Source organism: Euprymna scolopes, chromosome 32, assembly GCF_053919585.1.
Source record: "Euprymna scolopes isolate OS-2025 chromosome 32, ASM5391958v1, whole genome shotgun sequence".
Taxonomy (NCBI): domain Eukaryota; kingdom Metazoa; phylum Mollusca; class Cephalopoda; order Sepiida; family Sepiolidae; genus Euprymna; species Euprymna scolopes.
The window spans coordinates 68,666,194-68,691,645 of NC_136513.1; the positions used below are offsets into that span (position 1 = coordinate 68,666,194).

The 25,452-nt window shown below is 32.7% G+C and overlaps 1 protein-coding gene across 2 annotated transcripts in view; it reads right to left on the reverse strand.

Annotated features, from left to right (window-relative positions):
- Positions 1–346: 346 nt before the first annotated feature.
- The window catches only part of LOC145256410 (uncharacterized), an 86,205-nt gene continuing 61,099 nt past the window's right edge, over positions 347–25,452 (reverse strand). Inside the window, exons 9-12 of one of the 2 annotated variants that reach the window (XM_080115277.1) lie at positions 22,443–22,611; positions 17,522–17,698; positions 6,353–6,598; positions 347–1,822 (exon numbers count right to left, since the gene is read on the reverse strand). In XM_080115277.1, coding sequence (XP_079971403.1) covers positions 1,719–1,822; positions 6,353–6,598; positions 17,522–17,698; positions 22,443–22,611 — 696 coding nt within the window. In that variant the 3' untranslated portion in view covers positions 347–1,718. Of the gene's footprint in view, positions 1,823–6,313; positions 6,599–17,521; positions 17,699–22,442; positions 22,612–25,452 lie in introns of both variants that reach the window. The other variant, XM_080115276.1, reaches the window with a different exon arrangement.

Consider the following 25,452-nt stretch of genomic DNA (forward strand, 5'->3'; position numbering starts at 1 on the left):
CAAATTCCAATTAATCACCGATGTTCTTTATAAAACTACTTGATCAATATGACTTTTGGTATACGATACTTTCGTTTCATCACAGATACATACATCATACAGTTTTTCTTTATCTTTGTTTTTTAATATTGGAAAATTCTGGACAAGAACTATTATGAAGCCTTTTTTTTTTTAAGTCTACATTTTTGTTTAGTAAAGCAGGTTAATTTGAACTTATTTTTCTAGAAATTAAGTTTTTACATTTTGTAATTGCTGCTGAGATGATTTGTAATTTCTAACGCTGAAAAAAAAAAAAAAAAAAAAAAAAAATGAATACTGCCAACAAATAAAATAAAGCAAAGTCATGTTTGTTTTGTTTTGTTTTTTTCCCTTAAGTTTTCTTTACTTTATTGGTGATATAGCAGACTTTCCACGTTCTTCTCACTTGATTGGACGATTTTTGTAGGCTGATAGGACAAGTTTTAACACTTGTCAGTGGGAACTGAAATCTATTGGGTCTTTTTAAAGAATCAATTCTGCACACATTGATTGCCAGGGTTAGGAAGGAAATTATTACAACGAAAATGAAAGGAGGGGGTGGGGGATATAGACAGGCATGTTTAGGGAGGGGTGGAGCAGGGGGAAGAATGGTAATGAAAACTTAGTTCTTATATAAACATGTAAAGGAAACAGACACACTCCATGTTTACACCTGCATGTGATTAACACTGTGTGTTTGTGTGTGTGTGTGTATGATTATTTTTTTTTGATGTGTATGAGATTATACCTTATATAATTAGACACACATACATAAAATGTGGATTAATTTGGATTGTTTAAGGCTGGATAACCTAAGTCAGAAGGAACAGCTGAAAAGTCGCTAAACCAGCATCATTTTATAATCATCCGCACAATAGAAAAGCAGTGAAAATGAGATCTTGAGTGGCACATGAGCCGAAGATGTCAAAAGTAAAACGCTCACATACACATTCTGCTGAGTCACTTGGTGCCGAGAAGGGGGAGGGGGGGATTTAATACAGTTGTTGCCTGTTGAAGTTGCCTTACCACTCCTATACCACTCAAAATCCACAATAACTCAAGAATGGGGAAGGATAGAGATGGGCGGGGAGAAGAATTTTCAGGTTGAGAGAATAAGATTAGTGGGAGATTTATTGGTTCCTTTGGTTGTTTGCCCTTTTTATTCATTTAAACAACTTGATTTAATTATTTTTCCTTGCTCCCAAATTTTAAATAAAAGGGAATGTAGTTTTTTCTTTTTCAGGGGCAGAGTGGGACAAAAATATATAAAAGACTTTATGAAGAGATAACCAAAAAGAGAATTTCTAGAAACAATATCCTAATCTGGTTGAGAGAATCACAATGAAAAAGAAAAACTAAAAAAATATATAATTACTGCAAAAGAATAAAACTTCTTGTATAGGAAAGGATCCAATAAAGCTTCCACAAAATAGTGTTGTAGATAGAATTCAGAATGTGTCATAGCCTGTGACACTCGGCCAGATTGGGGGTAGAAATGACAGACCAACAACAGAGGAGCATGCAGCTGTGTGAGAACAAGAGGTGGGGTAAGAGGATAAGGAAAAGGCTAAGTAGACAAAGTGATAAGAGGAGGGTAGAGGAAGAGGAAAGTTAACTTAGAGGGTGTTTGCATGACACCTTGTTGATGGCCAGTCAAAGACTCTGACCAAGTGATGATGATGTTCCTAGGGTCCAGTCATTTACTGCTGAGCCAAAGGCTGCTGAGGGAAGGTTGCCCGACCAAGCCCACCTCCTGTGCCTCTCCCTCCACGGATACTTCCTCCTCTGGGTTGGCCTCGCACAGCTGAAAACAAACATTGACAACAGTTCAAATTACAACTCGCTATACAATACTCAAATACTATAAAATTTTATAAACAAATTATATAAGGATTTTTCTTTTTTAAATATTTTATTTAAGTATTTTGTTTAAGTATTTTGTTTTCTTTAAAAAATATTACGCAAGTAGCATTTTGCCAGCATTATCAAATTACAGATTAAATTTGAAGAAAAATACAGCAATTTAAATGCTTGATACTGGAAAAAGAATTTACAAGATAGTGACAAAAAAAATATAACATTAAGTATTTTTTTTTTTTAATTGGTAATGAGAACTAAATATAGGATTTATAGGAAACTTATCAGACAAAAAAAAAAAAACGATTCAGAATTGAAGACTAAAACTTTTACAAAGTTTTTGAGTTAGTTAATTTGTAAACAAAACCGATCACTTGTTTTGATTGCAGATTGTGTTTACGCCATTTGTTTGAATAAAAAAATAAAGTCCCATTTTTATAGTTTTAAATAAAAAGTTATGTTTTTTATGTTTGAAAGAAATACAAACATGTTTAAATCAGATGACCTTCAAGGGAAGATGACCTTAACTTGAAAAAAAATTAATTAAAGCATTTTAATTTTACATGTGCTGAATCATACTTTAGTAAACAAGAAAACTAACATAGGCAACAAAATACTATACTTAGTATTAAAAATAACACTAGTGTTAATTTGCCATCTTAACCCAGGTTTCAAAATCTAAAAATCACTTGAATCCATGGGCAGAGATGTGAATTGTTTGACAAAATCATAACCAAGAAACAGGGTTGGGGAAAAAAAAAAAAAAAAAAAAGATTAGCTTTTAACACATTCACTTTTGAAATTGTTTACTTTTCTTCCTTGAAATGTTAGTAAAAATTAATTTAAATAAATCTCTTTAAATGTTTATATACTTCTACATACAGAATTTACTCCTAAACTAATCAATTATGAATTTTTTTTTTAAACACAACTGCTAGGTACTGTAATGTGGGCTAGATTTAGGTTAATGCAAAGGGGACTAACGTTCTTTGTAAAGATCAATTAACATTTATAGAATAAAGTAAATTTTTGCCGTCATATTACAAGTTTCAAAAGCCTTATCTACTAATCCGTTCTGACAGTCACTTTGGCAGGTAAATTCTCATGCATGTTTCCAGAAAATATGCATTCATTGTTTCCATTTTTTTTTTTTTTTTTTAACTCTGATACTAATATCAACTCTTATTGACTAGTTAGTTTTTTTGTTTTATTTTGTTTTTAGAGAATTTTAGTTAACTCTGAAATTATTTCATTTTTTCCTTCTTACTTTTGTCTACATACTACACTAGATGTTCTATCAAAATGAATGCTCCTCATATACGTGGAATAAATATATATTTATACATATTCGTCCGTTCTTATTGCTTGTCTATAAACATTCTGGATTAATGGAATAACAATGCATCTATGGCCATTCGTATGGACAAAATCACAAATGCCAACATCTAATTAACGCTTCAAAGTAAATTTTTGACTTTGAAAAATTATGCATTTTATCAGGTTTTGAATTTATTTTATGTTTATTGATAACTTGCCATTTTTCTATACCCTCACTGCTTTCCTTTAAACAATTATAGACTCACTTCTGTAATTAAATGTTGGAGCTTGGAATTTCTTGATTAAACAAAAAAGTCATTATCAACAAAAATACAGATTCATTCTTCGCAAAAGAAGGAAACTAACATTAACATGTGATTGGTTTTATTACACACAATTTTAAATCTCGGTTAAACCAGGTGAAAACAAACACATACACTTATTTTAGAATTGGAAGATTAGTTTTGCATATAACTTTAACGCAAGTTTTTTTGTTTTTTTTTTTTAATTTATTAACTTCGGAAGTATTCAAGAATACATAAATAATTTGCTTGCTAATAATCTTTTTGCTTTTCCTTTTGGGTTCCAGAATTTCTTGATTAAACAAAAGCACAAATTTTCGATTACTCTATAAAAAAAAATTAGAAAATCCCCATGTGTGTATGTGTTGGTGGGGTGAGGTGGGGGGGGTATGAGAGATACACAAACACACATTTTTTTCAAATTAACAAAGTGAGGGTGATTAGTTTTGCATATACTCTTTAATACAGCCTGTTGCTGTTTTTTGGTTTTATCTAATAAAGTATTGCAGAAATCATAATTAACTTCATTTCCTAATTATAATTATCATGTTCTTTTTCCTTTGAACAATTATAGACTTTCTTCAGTAGTTACAGCCTTGATTAATAAAAAAAAAAAAAAAAAGTTAATTTAAATAGTTCAATTCAAATTCTGTAGAAGTACCCAATAAAACTTATTTTAGAATTTACAGTTGGAATTAGTTTTATTATTAGATTTTCTAGAATCAAAATCATGTAATAGTTTTCAGCAAAATTTAAATCAGGATTGTAGACATAAGATTTAGTAACATCTTTTACTTTAATCTTCATAAGAAACAAAAAAGTCGTACTAAATCATTTATTATTGTGGACTATTATCCTCATCTTCTAATAGTTGTTTTATAATGTTTCAGCCAACTATTACTCTGGCCTTTATCAGGTGGTTAACCACAACGAAATAGGAACGCCAAATCTCCTAACTCAGCAATCATTGCTTTACATAGATGTCGCCTCACCACATTTTGGCCAACTAAGCCTCTGACCAGCTTTGGGTAGGATTGAAACCGTTATCTTCAGACAATGCTCACCTGGAACCACCTGACGAAGGCAAAAGGAATAGTTGGCCGAAACATCATGAAACAACAACTAGAAGATAATAGTCCGCAATAAATAAATGAATAAATAATACAAATTACTCTACTCAATAAGAATCCCAATTAATTAAATGGTACAAAATCATTTTGTTTAGGGAAGTCAATCTTAATTTGTAGATGGTTGGAAAATGTATTAAGTCTTCTAGAGAAGTCAGGCATAGAAAAGGTTGGGAACTATTGGTTTAAATAAAAGTTGTACTATTTGAAAAAATGTATTTTTTGACATCAAAATAATAATTGCTTTGCAAGTACAAAATCTCCATAACATTTCATTTAAAATGTACTTTTTATTAAACAACTATATAAATGTCTTCCATTTATTTCATTTTTATTCAAATAAATATAAGCGCAGAATTCACATTCAAAATATATTTATGACATGGTTTGTTTACAAATAACAGAAATTTAAAAACAAATTAAGAAAAAAGAAAATAATCCAAGAAAAATAACTTTTTAAATATCTCATTTTGGGTTGTCTTGCGACAGACTGGCAGAAAGCAATTCATTTTGAAAGATTTAACAAATAAAAATTATTTCCTTTAAAGAAAAGATAAATAAAAATACACTTTCAATTTTCAAAAGCATAAAAAATTCAAAGTAAAAATTAAACTCAATTCTGTATCATTTGTTTGAAAGCAATCATTTTTGGCTTTATTTTGTTTTTTAATTTTGTTTTAACCAATTCTTTTTTTTTTTTTTTTAGTTAAAATGGATAACTTTGTTTACATTGTCATCCATACACCATCCATTAAAACATCTTTAATAATTTTCTAGAAAACTGGTAATAGAATAATGCTAATCGAATTTCAATTAAAAATAGATTTTTTATTTTTTTTTATTTCAATGGCTGTAGAAATAAAACCGCAAAAGTAAATTTTATTTCATTGAAAACTGACTTATTTTTAAAAGAAATAGATTTTAGATTAGCTAAAATTTACATTCTACCAATATTTTAAATTCAAATATAAATTTCAAACTCATTTAGTCAATAAATTTGATTTGGTTGTTTTTGGCATATCAACCCTTTTTGGAATAGTGTATGGTAAATTTACCCATTTTGATTTAAGTGTCTATGCTTCAAATGATATTATTTATTCACATTTTGTATATGATTCATTGATTAGCAAATAATCTGTAAACCCATCAGCAGGCAGTCATACTCTGCTTCTGAGTGGGTCTGGGAGTACTAACAATTAAAGAGTGATTTCACACTGGACACAGTTTAAGGTCATACTCAAGACATGTGCCAGAGATCTAAAATGTTGAGAATTAACATCCGAATAAGTTTTGAAAATAATGCTTAGAATTTATGATAAAGAATTGAGTTTCTAATTACTTGGAATAACAAGTAAAATAGATTAAATTTGAAAAAATAATTTAATTTTAAAAAATATAAACCAAGTTTCTTGATTTTATTATTCAAATTTGTCAATGAAACAGAAAAATTTAATGAATTCATTCAAAATTTTGCAGTAAATATAACATTTTTGTAGTACATAAAATATACAAAATTTCAAATCCAAAAAAAAAAATGTATAAAATTAAATAAAATGTATTTTGCATTTTTGCACTTTAAAATCTTTGACAAATCAAATTTAATCAAGATCTTAGAAAGGAAACTGATTTTTATTATTTAGAAATTTAATCTATTTTAAGGGACATTTCTAACAACAGTGAAGAAAGGTTTACCAAAGTTGGTCCAATAAGTAGTTTGGGAGGGAGACGCACCTGCGGCAATTCCAGGCCCACTTTTCAAGCTGCCTCCTCCTCCTCCTCCTCCACTGCTATTACCGCCTCCTCCTCCTCCTCCGCTGCTGGTTGTGCCCCGAGTCACGGTGCTTGCATTACCACCTGTGCTGCCTGGGCCACTACTGCTACGTTTTGGGAAGCCATTTCCAAAAGAGGCACCATTGAGCATACTGTAATTCTCTGTAGCTGCTCGGTACTCTCGACTTGGAAAGTTCGGGTAACTGCCTACAAAAGAAAAAATTGTTTGGTAAGAGAGAACAGACAGGGTCCAATCAAATGACAAACTTTTAAAAAGTAAAATAATTATACAAAAAAAATTTTTTTAAATCAAAAACTAAAAACAAAGTACAATAAATGTATCAAGTATGATGAATAAATAGAAAAAAAAAATTTTTTCTATTCAACCAAATAAATTGTGATCAAAATTGAAATACGACAGATGCATATTTTGGGTTGATGGAGACTGTTCATCCCTATCTTAACTAGCCCAGAGTAGGTCAAAATTAGACTTTATGATAGTAAACTGCATTTATGTTTGGAGGTAGTAGTTTGATTGCAAATGATAGAGAATGAACAACAGTGCTGATAACTATTTAAATGCTTGTGTGAATGTTGGGACGAGTCAAGTTATCAATTTTCACATTGAATGTCACATTAAGAGCTCCCTCAGTTTTTGACAGACTATGGTTACCGCATGAAAGTCTTATTGGTGCGCAATCTCCAACCACACCTCTCCTGAGTCAACATTGTTAAATACCAGCGGCAAGTGAAGTGTACAAGAAGACTAGAAACAAATGCCGAGATAAGTGGAGAGCACATACTGTGCCTAGAATTCCCAAATGGTCACCCACCTGGTACTAACCAGGCTCACCGTTGCTTAACTTCGGTGAGCTGACGAGAACCGGTGTGTCAACGTGATCATGTCGTATAAATGTCACATTATGATATCAAGAAATGCATCACGTGCAATTTTTGTCAGGAAAGTGAATATTTGTACAAGCCATTTTTTGTTGAGTGTTAAAAGCCTTTCGCATATTCAACCACAATAAGATACTATACTTTTCCTGAAGTGATGGCTTTTTCAGCTAATGTTGTGATAGCAAAAACGGGATCTATTGTTAAATCTACTTTAGAAAGCTGCTTGTGACAGTAAGATGTGTTTATTCATTCTGTCCGAACATGTATTCATGATAGCACCTGTTAACACTTTTACTAATGCTGATAACAAAAATCTGATGTCAACCATCTCATTTTTTTTTTTTTTAGGTTTTGCTAGAGGACTAACAGTTGGTTTCACTTGTTTTATGAAGAATTGACATTATTGTCCTAGCTTAATTGTTCTGGTCAGGTCGTTTTTGTTTTTTTTTAATTATTTTAAATTATTTTTAACGCCATTTGATGTGATGGATGCATCCATTTTTGTAAGTTTGACTGGTGGGTTTTACTAAAAATGCATGAACAAAAATTATACCCGATCAATGTACAAGTGACTGCTCCTGCGGTTTGCCATATAGAAACAACATGTAAAGTTGCTTGAATCAGCAGGAGCCGAATCGGACAATTTAGTTGTGCCAGATTATGGTCAGGCATAAGAGGGTTTACTAAAATGGTCAACTAAATTGTGTACGATTATTTGCTCCTGCTGGTTTTTTGCTATTAAAGCAACTTTGACACAAACAAACTGAGTTTATTAGCGCAAAATATTGTAAAAATCTGTTGTGGTATTATTACAATAAACAATAAAATGAATTTACAAATTTCAGTTGAAGTTAATTTTTTTTTGCAAATATATTTTTAGATACAGATAAAAAGTATTTATCAAAGTAAATTTTTTTAAATATTCTAAGGCAGAAATGAAATAGATACATAAGTATTTATTTACATAATGAACATCTTAAAAACTGAAAAAATTATTTTTTTCCCATTCTGTGTGCCACTTTTGTTTTTTTCGTTAAAAATCTTTGTAAAATATAAAGTTTTTTTAGATTAGTTGTGCCTTGATTTTACTAATTATGCACGAGTAAAAATTAAGCACAATTTTATATTCGTCTAATTAAATACTAAAAGATTGAGACACTTATTTGACACATTGTATTGAAAAAAAAAACAATTCTCAATCGTTAATGCAACTTCAACAGTTTCAAATTTAATTTAAAAAACAAAAAACAAGCAATAGTCGATAATGATAAGGATCTCTTCTACTTTTTACAAAGATCTTGTGTTACATCGTTACTGTGTTACAAAATTCAAATTTTAAAGTAAAAGGTCATTTGTAAAATAAAAAACAAAAAACTCTCTGCTAAAAGTTGTAACTGCGACTAAATTCGTTTTGTTTTTTATTTTAATAAAGAAATAAACTCGATATATATAAAAAGATTAAAAAACAAAAAAAGTGGTACACTGGGTTGAAAAATGTCTCAATCCAATGGCAACTGTGACTAAAATGGTTTTATTTATTTTAAAAACATTTTATGTGCTAACGGACTGAGTAGATTGTCCATGTAAGAGAATATTTACTAAAAAACTGGAAGTTTTCTTTAGTAAATATCTTTTTAGGTATGCCCGAGTGTTTGGAGGTGTGTATGTAGGAGGGGGGGGGGGCTGTTTTAATATTAAAAAAAAAAAAAACAATGTAAATAAAATATTAAAGCGACTAATCAGTGCAAAATTTGAAGAACGCTGGCGGCTGACTGCTAAAGTTTCTTGTAGAAACTGGAATCCAATGTTAGTTCGTTTCGTTTAATTAATCCTTCGAATTGCACCCCCCACCCACCTACAAAAAGAGAAATAAATGTAAAGGGAGGAAAAAAAGTGAAAAAAAAGAAGAAATTTATAAAATGGCACAAGTAACCCACAGAATAACTGGAATGTAAAGTCGCGTTTCACCCGACAGAAAAATGCCAATCCATATTTTTTAAGCAACTAAGAACTCAAACCGGTGTTCCTCATATATTCCCCTGTGGATGTATCCGCAGCGGTGTTAAGTGGTTGCGGGCGGAGTATGAATCGAATAGCAAGAAAAGATTTTACAACTTCCATTGATTTTAACCGATTGTGGCAGTGAACTCACCGGAAAAAATATAAAAATGTACGAATATCAAGGAACTGCAAGGGTAGTAGGCCTATAGCACACCTCAGATCCTGTGCTGAAGTGTTGGGACATTACATTTGAATGTAATGTCGTGATTTTTAATCCTATTAAGGTCAAACTCACACGGGGGGAAAAAAGGAGTTCATTTTATTTATATAGAGATTACAAGATTGTTTCACGATATTTTACAATGACAGATCAAGTCGATCGCCTATGTCGAAGTTACTTTAATCAGCAGCAGCGGCAATTAGTTGTACGTAAATTTTAGTCATATATATCTAGTAAAACTGATTAGTTCTTGCATCTCATCAGCTAAAAGTTTCTGAAAGAATTCAGCTATATTGACTCGATCTTCTGAATTAAGTTGAAGTTGTCATTACAGATTCTAAGTGCCTATTTCAGCTTATCAGTGTTCACTTTTCGGATAACATGGCAATACCTGTTTGAACAGTTCTTATATTTTTCTTTCGCTTTGCAGTAGAAGTCAGTTCTTGTATAAGTTGATCATTATTTACATTTGAGAACATTGTTTCTATTTCTTTTGCGTCAGTTTCCTCTGCTAAACTGATAATTCTGTTAGTTTTTTTTGAATGACTAAATTACTTGACACCTAGTACTTTTTGCGCTGCATTTTTACATGTTGTCTATAGTTTTCCAGGCTTTATTTGGAATTTTGATTGGCTGTCTTAGTTTGTTTCAACTGATGATCTGTGTTAAAGCAGTTAAAATTTGGTCACATATCCTTTGAAAATGTGGATTATGTTTTTCTTCAATATCTTAATGTAAGACTGTAACCTTTATGGTTCTGTTTGGTGCCTGGACCAGAGTATGGAAACTTTTACAAAACGAGGGGTCAGTGATTACCAATATTTGTTGATTGTACACATTTTTTTGTAGATTGACTTTCCCATGGCATCCTTAACATTTGATAATTAAATTAAATTCATTTATGTTCAGATGTTTATTTAAAAATCATCAATTGTTCAGTTTTTGGGAAAACCAAAGAAAACAGACACAGTATCCGGGAAAAATCTTACCCCCCCCCCCCCCACTTCACCAAAAGTAGCCAACCCTAGCATTAAATGGAGATTTGGTTTGATTTTACGGCATATCACCCTCCCCCCCCCCTTTTTTTTTTTACTTTAGTTATTTAATGCAGAGTTCCATGATTTGGATTTTTTTCTTTTTTCATCGTGGGTTAGATAATTTAATTTATTCAGTAAATCAAGCCAGCCTTTTTGGATCATTAGGTGATGCGGGTTTTTTTGGGGGACGGGGGGGGGGGGGGGTAAAGTTGGATTGAGTTAAAATTATATTTATTTTGTATAATTTACTTTTTTTTAGAAAGTATTTTGTTAGAATTTTTTTTTAAATAGTTTTCATTGTAATAATTTTGCCGGATATGCATAAGATCACCACAAGCCAAGAGAAAGTGTTTACTGTAAAGGGCTCTTGACATGCAAAACATTCTGGAGTGTCTTCTTTTTTAGCAGTAAGAAGTGGATTATGTGCGTGGGTCCTATGCGAATGTGGGACAAGACTTCCTTTCTGCACGATTTTCTGAAATCTGGTAACCATTTTTCTATTGTGGGTTTGATTTTGAAAAGTTTGTTATTTTGACAGTTATTGCATTGTTCTTGCCATTTCTTTGTAATGAGATTATTTCTTTGTAGTTTGAGTGCAGAATATTGCTTACATTGAGTCTTACTATGTTTTTGGCAGCTATGTCGGCTTTTTCATTGCCTTGAATTTCAAAATGACTGGTAGAATGGTAGAATTTGATATTTTTGTTTTGTGAAAGAGTATGTTTTGTAATAGGTTGATGAGTAGCGGGTTATTTAAGTTTTGGTTCTTTAAGGATTCAAGTACTAACAGGAAGGTCTCCTTCTCTAATATCAGGGGTCTACGTTCTAACCTTCCAGAGGTTGAAACCCAATTACAGGAGACTAAACCAGACATTATTTCTAAGTGAATCTGGCATTGGACAGACCATTTCCCTAGATGAATTCGTAATACTCTAATTTAACTTCCAAATCTGACCCCCAAGATCGCCATGGGCATGGAATATGTGCCTAAATAAAAGATGGCTTTCCATGTGGTAGGAACATCTCCAGAGAAGATCCTAACTTACCCTATATGTGCTTCCAGGTTGCACTAGCTCAAACTACTGCATTTATATTTGCTCTCTATCGCCCCCACAACAGCGGAGTTACTATCTTTTGTAGGTATAGACCGTTTCATACCCTTGAAAAAATTCCAGCAAAAACCTAACAGCCAGTCGTGGTTCTCTCCAGAATGTACTGCTGCCATTGCGCATAGAAATCACTTTTTCCATTGCTCCCAACGTAATAGATGTACTGAGACTAAAGCCGCTTTCAGAACTGCCAGCAACCACTATAAAAAAAGTAATAAAGAACACAAGAGAGTTGTATCCTCAGTCCATCAAGTCCAAAGTAGCTGAGCAGCGGCTTGGTTCCCACCAGTTTTGGCAAATAGCAAACAGAATCCTGAACAGAAGCGTGTGCTCTATCCCAACTCTCATAAATGGACCTGAGGTAATCTCGTCAGCATCAGACAAAGCCAAACTCTTTGCCAAGAACTTTGCAGCTAATTCTAACCTTTGCGACCAAGGCCGCCAACCTCCAATATTTCCTCCTGTATCAGAAAACATGCTACGTGATATACAAATATCTGTACGTGATGTTGCCAAGCTAATCAAAAACCTTGATTCCAGTAAAGCAACCGCCCCTGACCGTATTCCAATTATAGTACTCAAAAGACTTCAACCAGAACTAGCACCCATCCTTACAAAACTGTTTAAACGTTGTCTTAAGGAGAATTGCTTCCCGTCACCCTGGAAAATCTCATCAGTATGCCCAGTATTTAAGAATTCAGGTGATCGGTCATCTCCCTCACAGTACAAGCCAATAAGTCTCCTGTGCGCCATAAGTGAGTTGCTGGAATCTGTGTTAAATAGAGAAGTAATCAACCATCTTAGCAAAAATAACCTTCTTAGTGACACGCAATATGGTTTCCGTTCTGCTAGATCTACAGCAGATGTTCTTACAGTTATATCTCATAGGATTAGCAAATCTCTCGACAGAGGCAACCTTTCTAGGGCAATTGCTCTTGACATATCAAAGGCTTTTGATAGAGTATGGCATAAAGGTTTACTTCACAAGATCTCCAGCTATGGTATAGCTGGAAATGGCTTCTCAATTATTAAATCATTTCTCTCTGATAGGTTCTTAAGAGTAGTGGTTGATGGGCAGATATCAGAAGCTCACAGTATTAATGCTGGAGTCCCTCAGGGGTCCATCCTGAGCTTAACTCTCTTCCTGATCTACATTAATGATCTTCCAAATCACATCCTTACATCATTCGTAGATATCTATGCTGATGACACTACTATCCATGGTAGCACACCTAAGACCGTAAACGACTAAATTATCTCTGATTCTCTCTCCTCTGATCTTGAGCATGTGGTACAATGGGGAAAGAGGTGGCTTGTTACTTTTAATGCATCTAAAACCAAGCTTTTATCTTTACATCATCAACGCTCTGATCCCCATCTGGCATCAATTGAAATGAATGGCTCTCGTCATGGTGAGGCCTCATGTTTTGACAAGCTTCTGGGCTTGACCTTTACTCCTGATCTTAAGTGGAACACATACATTAAATCCGTTGCCAAGGCTGCTGGAAAAATGGTGGGATCCTTCTATCGATCCAGTAGATATCTCACTGCTGATGCAATTCTCTATCTATATAAGAGCCAGGTACGTTCAAGGATGGAGTACTGTTGCCACATCTGGGCAGGAGCTGCTAGAAAGGACTTATTCTGCCTTGATAGAGTTCAAAATAGACTTTGTAGCCTTGTGGGGGATGTCCTTTTCTCTTCCCTGCAACCTCTCAGAAGAGATGTTGTGAGTTTGCTTTATGGTTATTTTCATAGCAGGTACTCGGCTGAGCTCCATTCTATGCCCCCCCCCTCGCCAAACTTTCACAAGAAACACCCGTCTAGCAGAAAACACTATCACTAGTTTCCCCCACTCTTTATCTGTGCCTAAACCTAAGTGTAGATTTCATGAGCAAAGCTTCTTTCTTAGAACTGCACGCCTATGGAATTGTCTTCAGTTTTTCTGCTTTCCAGCTGACTACAATATGGTTGTCTTCAAATCTAACGTAAACAAGTGTTTGATGAACCGTTCCATATAAGTTAACAAATTTACCGAATCTCCATTACTAACGGTTACTATATTGTCCAATTTCTACTGTACACTCTTTAACCCTTATCCTTGAGTGGCCTCAATAAGTGGTGATGCATGCATATATATATATATATATATATATATAAAAAAGTCTTAAAAAAAAAAAAAAAAAAAAAAAAAAATTATAAATTTGTTGTGAGGTCAGTAATAGAGCCAGGTCTATAGCTGTGGCTTTGGTACTAAAAATTGAAGCATAATCTGGTAGTCGCTTTTGCAAGGTAATGTCATTGGATACTACTTTGCATCCAGTTCTTGCGCTGTCTTTTTTGGAACCATCTGTGTAGATATGCTGATGGTTTGGGTATTTTTCTTGAATGTTAAGGAGTTTTTCTTGATAGGTTAGTGGACAAGTTTGGTTTTTTGGAGCTTGTTTAGTTCAAGTATAATTTCAGGCCGTTTTAGTAGCCAGACTTAGTTGGTTGACATCATGGATGTTGGTGATTGTGGTACCTACGTCTTCCAATAGTGGTTTCATACGGAGACCAAAAGGTTTTATAGCTTTTACTTTTTGGTCAAATAGGTTTGGGATTGAAGATGCTGTTATGGGCTGGATTCGTTGGTTGCGATTTTTTTCTATCATAGAATAATCTAGTGGATTTGCAATAGTCATGGGCAGGATTATTTAGGTAAGAAAGAATTTTGGTCAAGTATTGTAAGGCTAGTTTGTTGTATTGAATTGATAATGAGAATTTGTTGGCTTCTGCATAGAAACTATCGATGGGGGAATTCGGAAGGCTCCTAAGTACAAACCTGAGGCCCTAATGTTGAACGGTGTCTGTTTTTATACATGACTTTCTGGTAAATAAAGCTGCCATAATCTAGTTTTGATCCTACTAGTGATCTATATAATTTCAATAGGGTTTGTCTGTCTGCTCCCCAATCTGTGTGGGCAATCACTCACATTAGCTGGAGAGGTTTGTTACATCTATTTTTTAGGTGTTTGATGTGAGGGATGAATGCAAGCCTTTTGTCTAATATCAGCCCTAAGAATTTATATGCATCTACAACAGAAATCTGGTATTATCTAGTTTTAAGAGGATCTGGGTGCAGTTTTCTAAGCTGACAAAAGTGCATGCATTTTGTTAACGGAAAATTTGAATATTTTCAGTTGTCCATCTTTTATTTTGCATTGTTGGAGTTGACAGTCAATTATGTGGATATACCTTGAGCTGTATGCCATTAGAAAATCATTGACATATAGTGAACGATCCAAGCCTTGCTTTATGCATCGAACGACATTGTTAATTTTTAGGCTAAATAATGTTATAGACAAAATACTTCTGTAGGATTTCCGTTTCATGTTTTTTTATGTCTGAGAGGCATGTTCCTACACGGACATTAAATAGTCTATTGTTGAAGTTATTGATGAAGATGGGTAGTTTTCCTTTCAGTCCAGCTTCTTGGTGATCTTTCATGATATCATACCTCCATGTAGTATCATAAGCCTTTTCAAGATCGAAGAAAATAGCAGTCATGTTTTTTATATATAAATGCATTTCCGATAAAAGTCTCCAATCGTATTAAGTGATTTGTAGTGCTCTGAGGTTTTCGGAAGCTGCATTGAAAGTTGGTTATTATTTCATTAGTTTCAAAAAACCAAATTACTCTAGTGTTTACCATTCTCTCCATTTTTTTATTCATGTTTAATAGTCTGGAACTTTTTATTCTAATTTTTGAATGATAAATTATTTGCAATAATATCTGCAAGCATGTGTTGGCTATTTTTTTTTTTTTTTTTTGAGTAATTTTGTTATTGTTTATACAGAGGTGGTTGCGAGGGGAACTGGTGCCCCCCCCCCCCGATATTTTCTGTATCATATTCCATATGGTTTTGTCTTTGGTGTTATTATTGATTTTGGACACAAAGTTCTTCCATAATTCCCTTTTGGCTTCTTTTATTGTTTGGCATGCTTTAACTTTGCATATTTTAAAGTTGTTTAAATTCTGGTTAGTTGTTGTTGCATTTGTAGCATGTCGTAACCCGATAGCCCTTTTGCAGTCATCATTAAACCAGGGCCGATTATACTTAGTTAATTTTGTTTTAGGTATGACCTCTGTAAAGTGAGTGATTTTCCAGGTAGGAGTTTTGTGTTTGCATAATAATTTGAATCTACTTCAGTTGGCTTTTTTTTTAAGGTTCCAGCAAGGAATTTTTGAGGTTATTCCACAAGCATCCACATGCACTGTCCAGTTGTAATCCATAAAGATACTAGGATCACTTATAGAGGTCAGTTGCTGAGTACGAGTTTGTAGCAGAATGAATAAAGGTTATTTTTGTTATTGTATATGAATAGGTTGTTGTTAATATTTTCTATAACAATTCCTTTTCTGTCTGTGTCTGAGCATCCCCAATAAACATTACGACTTAAAGTTGCTTAATAATAAGGGGCAACGGAATTGGTTGATAAGTTTTTCTATGTTTCATCTACAGGGTCATTTGGAAGTAGATAGATTGTGGTTGTTCTATGTAGGGTGGTTGTGACGGCAATTACCTGTAAATTAGTTTGTAAATTTATTTGGTTATGTGCTGTGTTTTTGTTAATGAGAATGGATGTTCCTCCAGAAGATCTATTTGGGTTATTTGTTGTATAGTTGTATTCAGTGAAGCTATAGAGATTGATATTTTCAGATGGTTTTAAAAACGTCCGGTTGGCTTTTATATCTCTGCAATTCCATTAGATTATTTTGTTGGTCATAGTTTAATTTTATGTATTTGATTTCCTTTTGTTTTATTGAGAATAGGGGTGGTTGTTTTCTACTATTTGATGGGGGGGGGGGGGGTATGTCGTCTATTTCCATTGTTCCCAGGGTTTTACATTTATTCTGGTCTGTAGTTCTTGTTTTTGACATGGAGCAGGATCTGTCTTTTGGATTTTTCATTTATTTTGTCTGGTCGGTGAGAGATTTGGGGTTTTTCCACCTTCTTGGGGTGTACTAGGCGTTTGTTCATTTTGTTCATGTTAGTTTCCACAGGTTTTTTTCCTTTGAAAGTTGTGTTCGGTTTTTGAGGTCTTGTGGGATTTTACTTTTGGCTGTTTGGAATTATTTTCAATTACAGCCTTCGAGTTTATGGGAGTTGCTGTACGGTTACCTTCAATGTCTCAACTAATTCTTTAAGTGCCTTTATTAGGGTTACGATTCCCTTAAGTTCTGTGTTTTCCATTGTTTTTGGTTGCACCCACATATAATCCAGCCGGTTCTGTTGTGGAGACTGATTCAATGTTCAATGATCTGGTTTTAGTAAAGCTTGTTATATATTTTAATGCATTTGATGTATTCTGGAGCCTTACCAACAGGGCCTATAAATGTGTAAAATTTTTATGTTTCAAGTTCTTCAAGTGTTGCAGCAAGTCATTTTGTAGAAGATTTTTCAAGCTCTTTGTATCTTCAATCGCTAGTTTGTAGTGTTTGCTTTGGTTGTTTTATAGTGAATTTTGTTGTTTTTGTTTTCTGCCCTGCAGAACATGTGGGAGAAGGAAAAGGGTTACAGTATAAATGTTTGGTACATTTTAAGTGAGAAAACCAGTCAGGGAGTGAGGGGAAGTAGAAAGAGGAAATGTGGAGTGACGAAAGGGGGAGGGGTTGTTTGCTTTTGGTTTTTCAGAACATAAGTTTTGCAAAAGGAAGTAGAAAAAGAAAAAGCATCAATGTTAGGTGCATTTCATCTCAGGAAGCCAATATCTTCAGACAGCCTGATCTGGTAGCAGCCCATTAAATGGAGAACTCACTTAAATTTGACAAAAGAAAATGAAAGCAAAGATACAAGTGGGCAAAGCGAAATAGACATACTTCTATTGGTGTAGCCAGTTCTGTTGCCGCCGCCACCACCTCCACTGCCTCCTCCACTTCCACCACTGTTGCTGTTTCGATTGAAGCCATTGTTCAGTCCACCACGCCCTCTATTACCTCTAAAGTTACGATTTGGAAACGTTCCTCTTGGAAAATAACTAGTTGAATAACTTCCACCTAAAAGAGAGAAATAATTTAAAAACCACAAAGAAATAAATTATAAAGAAAAGTATATTCAAATGTTTTAATCTGATGACAATTTGGGCAAATTGAAACTTATCACTTTTTAAAAGACCATTAAATCTATTAAGTCAAATGTCTTCTCAAATTTGGACAACACATAAAACTAAAAAGTAACATTGGAAGAACTATACATGAGAAAGAAATCAATATACTCCATGTTTTTGTTGATTATTGTCAAAGAAAACAAATTTATTATTAAAAAGAAAAAGTTATTCAGTTTTGAGATACAGTAGCATTACAAGTTGATTTTTTTTTCTTTTAAGATAATTGTTATTTTATCAACTTGCATGAAAAGAGCTATGTAAAAGATACTTAAAACCGTTTCAATTATGCAAATACCATCAGTAGTTCAAAAGTTATGAGGATTTTAAGTGCCAAAATTTAGGCTTTTCCGTGGACATTTTTCTTTAGAAAAAGTGGGCTAAATTACGGACCTCAACATTTCAAGAAATTCAGTAATTTTGCCACCATTTATCTATTTTTCAAGCTATTCTCATGAAACTTGGCACTCTTATGTAAAATTGTGTGCTCTTTCTGATTATGCAATCAAATTTGATGTATCTCTTTACCATAAGCCATGAATTATAAATTCAGATGTACAAATTGCAATTTTTTTTTAAACTGGTGCATAGTATTAAACAGTGGGTGTCTATTCATGAACAAACTAAGTATTATAGTGGTATTTAAATATAGCTTTGAGAGAAGGCATTTTCCTGCCTCCTCACCAAAGGAGAGCTTAATCTGGGGTGTAGCCATTGAATGCCTAAAGAGCATTCATGGCCGGTATTCACTACTCCCCTAAAATACAAAAAAAAAAAATGTAGTAGATATGAATTAATCTCAGAAATAAATTGAAGAAAATTTTTCATATAGACTTTGGATTTCTGTAGTCGACTAGAACTTATGCATTTTGGGATCAGAACAATTTTCGATTTTGTAAATCCTCTCTATCTGGCCCAAAATATACCCCTATTTTCTGAGATGCAACCATAAATCGTACTCTACATGAATCCTCGATGTAACTTTCACAGTACCAGGAATCCTGACAAACAACAACTATATATTCACCAGTTGATGGTAATTTTTGTCATTTCTATTCTGTTGTTTTACTGAAAATTCAACTATGTAAACAAAGAAATAAAATGGTAATTTTTTACCTTGTTTTCACCTTGACATTTAAAATGATTGCTTTTGTAGGTTTTAGGGTATGCTGAAAACGACTATCGCATTTAAATTTTCTGCAAATAAGTAGTTTTCCGGATATTAAGCAATGTCATTTCTTATGTTATCGTTGGTGGCCATCTTGGTATGCACAGGCACAACCCCAAGAAACTATGCACAAATGCGTGTACCAAGATAGCCACCAGCAATAACATAAATGAAATTGCTTAATATCCGGAAAGCTACTTATTTGCGGAAATTTAAACGTGATATTCGTTTTCAGCATACCCAAAAATCTTAAAAAGGTAGTCATTTAAAATTAAAAAAAAATTTAAAAAAAATGTTATGGTCGAAACAAGGTAAAAATTTACAAAATGCATCACAATGAAATTCTTTATCAAACCACCTAATTATTATTATTATTATTATTTAGATATCCTCAGTTAAAAAAAAAAACGGGTTTGTTTTACAGATTCAAAAAAAATGGTCTTGATAAGGAGTTAAAAATGAATTCAAGTTTCACAATATTTTTTTTATTTAATTGTTAGGTGAAAGTACAGTATAGTTAACAAAACACCCTTCCTCCCCCACATTAAGAATGGGTTTCTAAATAATGTTATAATTTCAGCATGGTAGCATAAGTGCACAAGTACCTTTTATTTGTTACAGATTTGTTTTTTTTTTGTTTTTTTTGACCACTAAAAAACACAATTCTACCTAAATACAAGTAAGTTATAAATAGCATGATAACGCATTTTGTTGTCTTTTATATTGTACTAAAAGCAGTAAAAACAACAAAATAGTATTGTTTGGAAATCAAATTTGAAAAACTTGAAAATAATTTTAGAAAACTCAGAATAAAAAATGATTTTTCTGCTTTTGCTTTAAAAGAATATAAACGGAACTCGTTAATGCGCCGACTTTAGTCAGCTGGTCAGCGCATAGCACGCCATTTCCTCCGTTAAGCGGATTTGGATTTCTATAAAAGATAATATTTTAAAGAAACTTCCGCACAATTAAAATTATCAAATATTTACATATTATACATGAAAATAATTCTGAAACTTATCTATATGAAAATGGATGATATATGCCGATTTATCTTATCAAATTTGAAATATTCTTTGTCAAATTTGCTCAGTCATAACTTTGCTTCCTGTGGTCGTAAAAATATAAATCAAAGTCCAGTAGAGAGGGACTTCTATGCTTATATAGCCTGTAAAATTTCAGCCATATCCAATCAAATTTGACCCAGCATATGTGTATCCGAACGTAACGTATGAAATGTAAACATTCTAAAAACAGTTTCCCTTTTTGCTGTCGTAATTTTTTTTTACCGGTTTTTCATTTTTAACTTGGAGCATAAAAATATTGAACGCATAAAAGAAAAATAAATTAACATCATTGGAATGCTTATTCTATTCTCTTTCGATCAATGTAATTCTTTTAAAAATTGACCAACAAATAAAAAAGATATGATTTGTTGGAGCACATTAGGTATGTAATATTGCCGAAGTCCATGAAAATACAGCATACGCTTGTAATGCTAGATACAGTGGATATTCCCTGCAAAGGCTCTCGTGTGAGGAGCTTTGTGTGAAGCAAGTACTGCACAATTTACAGCTGCCTCTGTTCTGAACTGGTATTGCTAGTTGAATGTTAGAAGTCCAGGACAACTGGAAACATTTCCAGGATAAGCAGATAACCCTTCCATATGTAGCACAACATGGTATTTCTAAATGATCAGCCATTTAGTACTGACTTGGTTCAACATTGCTTAACTTTGATGATCAGATGAAAACCAGTGTAGTGTTGTACTATTTAATATAATAAAAAATCCATAGTAAAGAAATGTTAGAGTTCACTTTTATTTAAATGCTACATTTGCGTTACATCTCTTTTGTATAAATAACTTGCATCAATTCAGCATTCCAAAAATCAGCCTATGAAGGATTAGATATTAGGTGGTTTCAATCGTGAACTTTTCAGCTTTGTCACATTTTGTTAGCTCTGCTTTATCACATATAGATTCTTTATAAGGTGCAGATCAAACAAATAGCTGTTAAGGGGTCAAAGTTCAACGATTTGACGTCGGAGAACTCTACCAAACTTCTCCGACAATTTTGGGTCAAACACTTGAAATTTTAGATATAGGTTCCTTGGACATGGGTCTAACTTAATAACTTGATGTGAGCCCAAAACAATAAATGTTAAGGGGTTTTAATAAGAGACAAAGTTTAAAAAAATTTGACGTCTGCGGTCTCTACCAAATTACTCAGACAATTTCTGGTCTAAACATTTGAAATTTTACATAAAGGGTATTCAGAGATAGGGCAAGCTTTTTAATCGATTTCAGTCGAAAATTTGAGTTGCAAATATATAAATCTATGTATGTATGTATGTTTGCAATGTATGTATGTTTGCATGTCTGCCTAAAACTTTCGACAAAGGTGACGGATTTTCACAAGATCAGTATCGTTTTGAAGCTCAGCCCTTCAAACGACAAATACCAAAAAATTAGCTAAAAACATTAATTTCTTCATCCTCAACTGGGTACTTTTCGATTGTCTAGCCTTAATTTAAACCTACGTCACTTCCGGTTTGGCAGTGGTTCTAACAGCAAAGACGTCAAGTTTTTCCCCGTTCTTTTCCTCCTTCGCGGTACGGGTTCAATCCGGCCTTCCTACTACCACTTTTTTTTTTTTTTTTTTTTTGCTCAACACATACCTCCAAACACCCGGGCAACGCTGGGCACCCATGCTAGTTTAAAAATAAAGCATGAAAATAAGGAGGTAAGACAGTACTATAAAATCAAGATGGTTGACGGTTTTTTTTAATTTTCAAGAAAAATAAACATTTAGGAATTATAAACTTATGATCAATAAACTAAAGATATTTTTTTTTATCGCAACCATTAATATAAAAAAAAATTATTTTTATATTTAGACAGTCGCAAAAGGTTTGTATATGAATTAAGGGAAGTGTTCACAAAGTAACATGACCCAGAAATGTTTTAAAAGGAGAATGTTACAATTTTAGTTTTTAGGATCCCAGACAACACCTGATAGTGTTGCCAATGTTAAATAGATATATATATTTTTTTTTAATTTAATTTGGTGGCTTCTCTCATATTGTGTAAAAATGAAAATGGAGATAGTTAAGAGATGGGTAATCATGAGAAAGGGTAGATTTTTGACACATGAAGTGCCATGTTTATTCTTTAGAAGAGGAATTAGCTATGTTCACTAAAATCTATTGCGTAAGAATATTTACGATTAGGACATGCATGTAGTAGTGCAAATAAAGATTTGCTTTGCATTTGAAACAAGTGAAATCATCTAAGCGGGCTAAAGTTTGGAGTGAGTTGCAGAGTTTTTTTGATCTCGAGTGATTGAACTTTTGCATCGGATAATTTTCAAAAAATATATTAAAGAGGTAATAAAAAAGTTATTTGATAACAAAAATAGAAAAAGAAAATTCAATATTGTAATTCATAGAAACAATTATATCTTATTACCTTGATTGTAATCTGTTGCTTGTGGAGATAACTGTCCCTTGCCGTCTGTTGATGTGTCTGTGTGTTGGGGTTGAAATACAGCTGCATTGGCATTCATTGATTGAAATACTGCTGCATTGGCGTTGAGATTGGTAAATTTTTTAACACCCTGAGATTGAGAAGAAGTGTCCTAGAAACAAATTACAAATGAAGATAAAACATCACATTTCGGAATTGCAATTCGTGAGAGATATGACCTGGATACATTGTACATTAATGTATAACATTTAGTAATGTGAACAGATTGTGAACATAAACGCTTTAAAAGTACATTTACTAGTAGTGTATGGAATATTTATTAAATGTAGAAAAAAAAAAAAAAAAAAAAGACTCCTTACAAAACATTATTTTCACTAAAAAGGATCCCCCTCCTACCTACAATCCTCATCCTCTAAACCATTACATGGTAAAGATATACAAGAGAAATTTAATTAGAATTCCTTTTTTGTTAGGTAAATGCAATCAGTGATTCTTAAAATTGATTACCCTCCTTTAAATATGACTAAAAAAAATTTAAATATTGATCAGAATTAAAAACGAAAATTGATAAAAATCAACTATGTGACTGTATATTTAGTATAAATGATCGGACTAAACAGTTGTAACTTTTCATCATCATATTAGCTAAATATCAGTTTTACACATTGGCATATGTTGGAAAGCTTTTAGAAATTTACTTTGAAACCTATCTATCCAGATTTTTATCTCTTTCAAATCCATTCTCATCACGTTTATTTTCTTGGCCTGTCAATTGACTTGGCTACCTTTATCATTCTACATTTACTAAGCTAACAGACTTCATTCTTTGAACCTAGTCATATCATCAAATCCCCTGTTCTGCACACATATCTCTATACTGTCTACATTTAATCTTTCTCTGAAGTCATCAGATTTAAGCAATTCAAATATGGCTCCTCCATTTCTTGCACACAAACTGGTTATCATCTCTCAACCTACCAACATTTCCCATGTACCCAATGCTTGCAAGCACAACAAAAACAGAGTTGCACTCAATTCCCTTTCAGAAACCTTTTATGTTAATGAAATAAGGGCAAAAAACAAAAACAGTATTTACAATATATATCATTGGCATGCAGAACTTGTTCTATACCACATGCCAGTTCATTTAGACATGGTGTGCATTTCAAGCATTTGAAACTGAACTGCGCGATACTCAAGCACTATTATTTTTTTTTTCAATGAAAATTGACATGATATAAATTAAAATATTTACATATTGGATACCACAAGTGTTCAGAGAAAATATAGCTATGAAGTTTATAATTAATAATTTTTTTTTAACTAAAATATTAAAATTTATTAAATTAATATTAAACTAGAACTAAATTTTAAAGAGCCATTATAAACTCTCATTGGAATTAGACTGAGAAACAGATTGAAAATAAGATGGGTGAAATAAGGGGAGATTGGAATAGTAACAATGGTGGTGGTGGGGGAGGGGGTGATAAAAGTCCAAACAAAGTTCCTTTAATATTTGTTGCTTAATTTGAAATAATTAGAAAAATTTAATTCATTGCTTGGAATCTGCAGATGACTCATTGAATAAGCAATTATCAAAATATGTTTTAGATATTTTCTTTTATTGAAACCTTTGAGAAATCATATTCAGCCATATGGACAAAAGGCCAGTGTGTGTTTACTTTCCTCTCACTTTGGGTAAGAGGACTAGTGTAAAGAAGAGCTTGTGAGTGTGAACTTTTTTTAAAAAGTTTCTGAAGTTTGCATGGAATTAATATTTAGAGAAAGTGCCATGCACATGTTGATATAGGTAAGGAAGTAGTTCTTGACATTTCCCCTGTTAGTTTCCGACTTTTTTTTTTTTTTTTTTTTTCATCAGCATAAGTACATGATATTCTTTCAAATGGCAGATAATCACTTGTTCCAACCAAATACCTTTAAAGATTTTGGACGTTTTAAGTGCAATTATTTAGATTTCCTTTGCATTTAGTTTTGCAAGAATACATTCCGGATATTTTTAAAAAATTATTTTTCATTGGGGCATTTACTCCCTGTTACAACTAGGATGATGTTTTGCGTCATGTTCGAATGAAATAGAAGACATGTTAAAGATTAACATCTTAAGATTCATCAGCTAAGTATTATCAGCTGCATCTCTTCTGAAGGCGCACAAGTAATTGCTTATTATGAAACAGATTTTAATGTAATTGGAGTAAGAAAGTATATATTCCAGAGGTGTGAGTAGCCAATAGGAAATAAAAGGTTCAAATTTTTTTAGATATGTGAGGGGGTGAGGTCTGTTAATGTTTGATAAAACCTATAGTGAAATTTCATTTTATTGATAATGGCGGTTGAAGAAGGGGTAGAAGCTTGTTGCTTAAGTAAATTAGTGATTTCTGACACGCTCTTAAACTGCTGCTATTAATATCAACATAACTAATCACATTTTCATAGTATAAAATTATAACTTAAACATTAAGTTAAGAATAAACATAAGCCAACATTTTTAAGCCATTTGTACTATGATATATTTTCTTCTGAAATGGGCTGTTCAGATACATTTTTGATGACTTACACACTAGTTTAGTAAAAAAAGCATATTTACAGTTTTGGGAATCCCAGGAAAGGAAAAGGCATTATCATCACCATAAAGAAGAGTAACTAATAGGCACATCAGTCCAGAGAAATATACTGTACTCTCCCTCACTCAACATGTTTAGAAAAATAGTCTAACCTAGTTTTAATTTACAGCCGGGAATTTAAATATTAGGTTGGTGCAAAAATGTTTTTTTTTGACGTTCAACTTCATGCCAAAAAACATTTTTGCACCAACCTAATAGTATCTCACAGAATTTAAAATACAATCATGAGTTAATCGACAAATTATAATAATCTATAAGATTAATTGTATATTTTTTCTCAATTCAATATTAAAATAAATTAAGCTCAGAAGTACTATAACATATCTATAACTTCTAGTGACAAACTTATT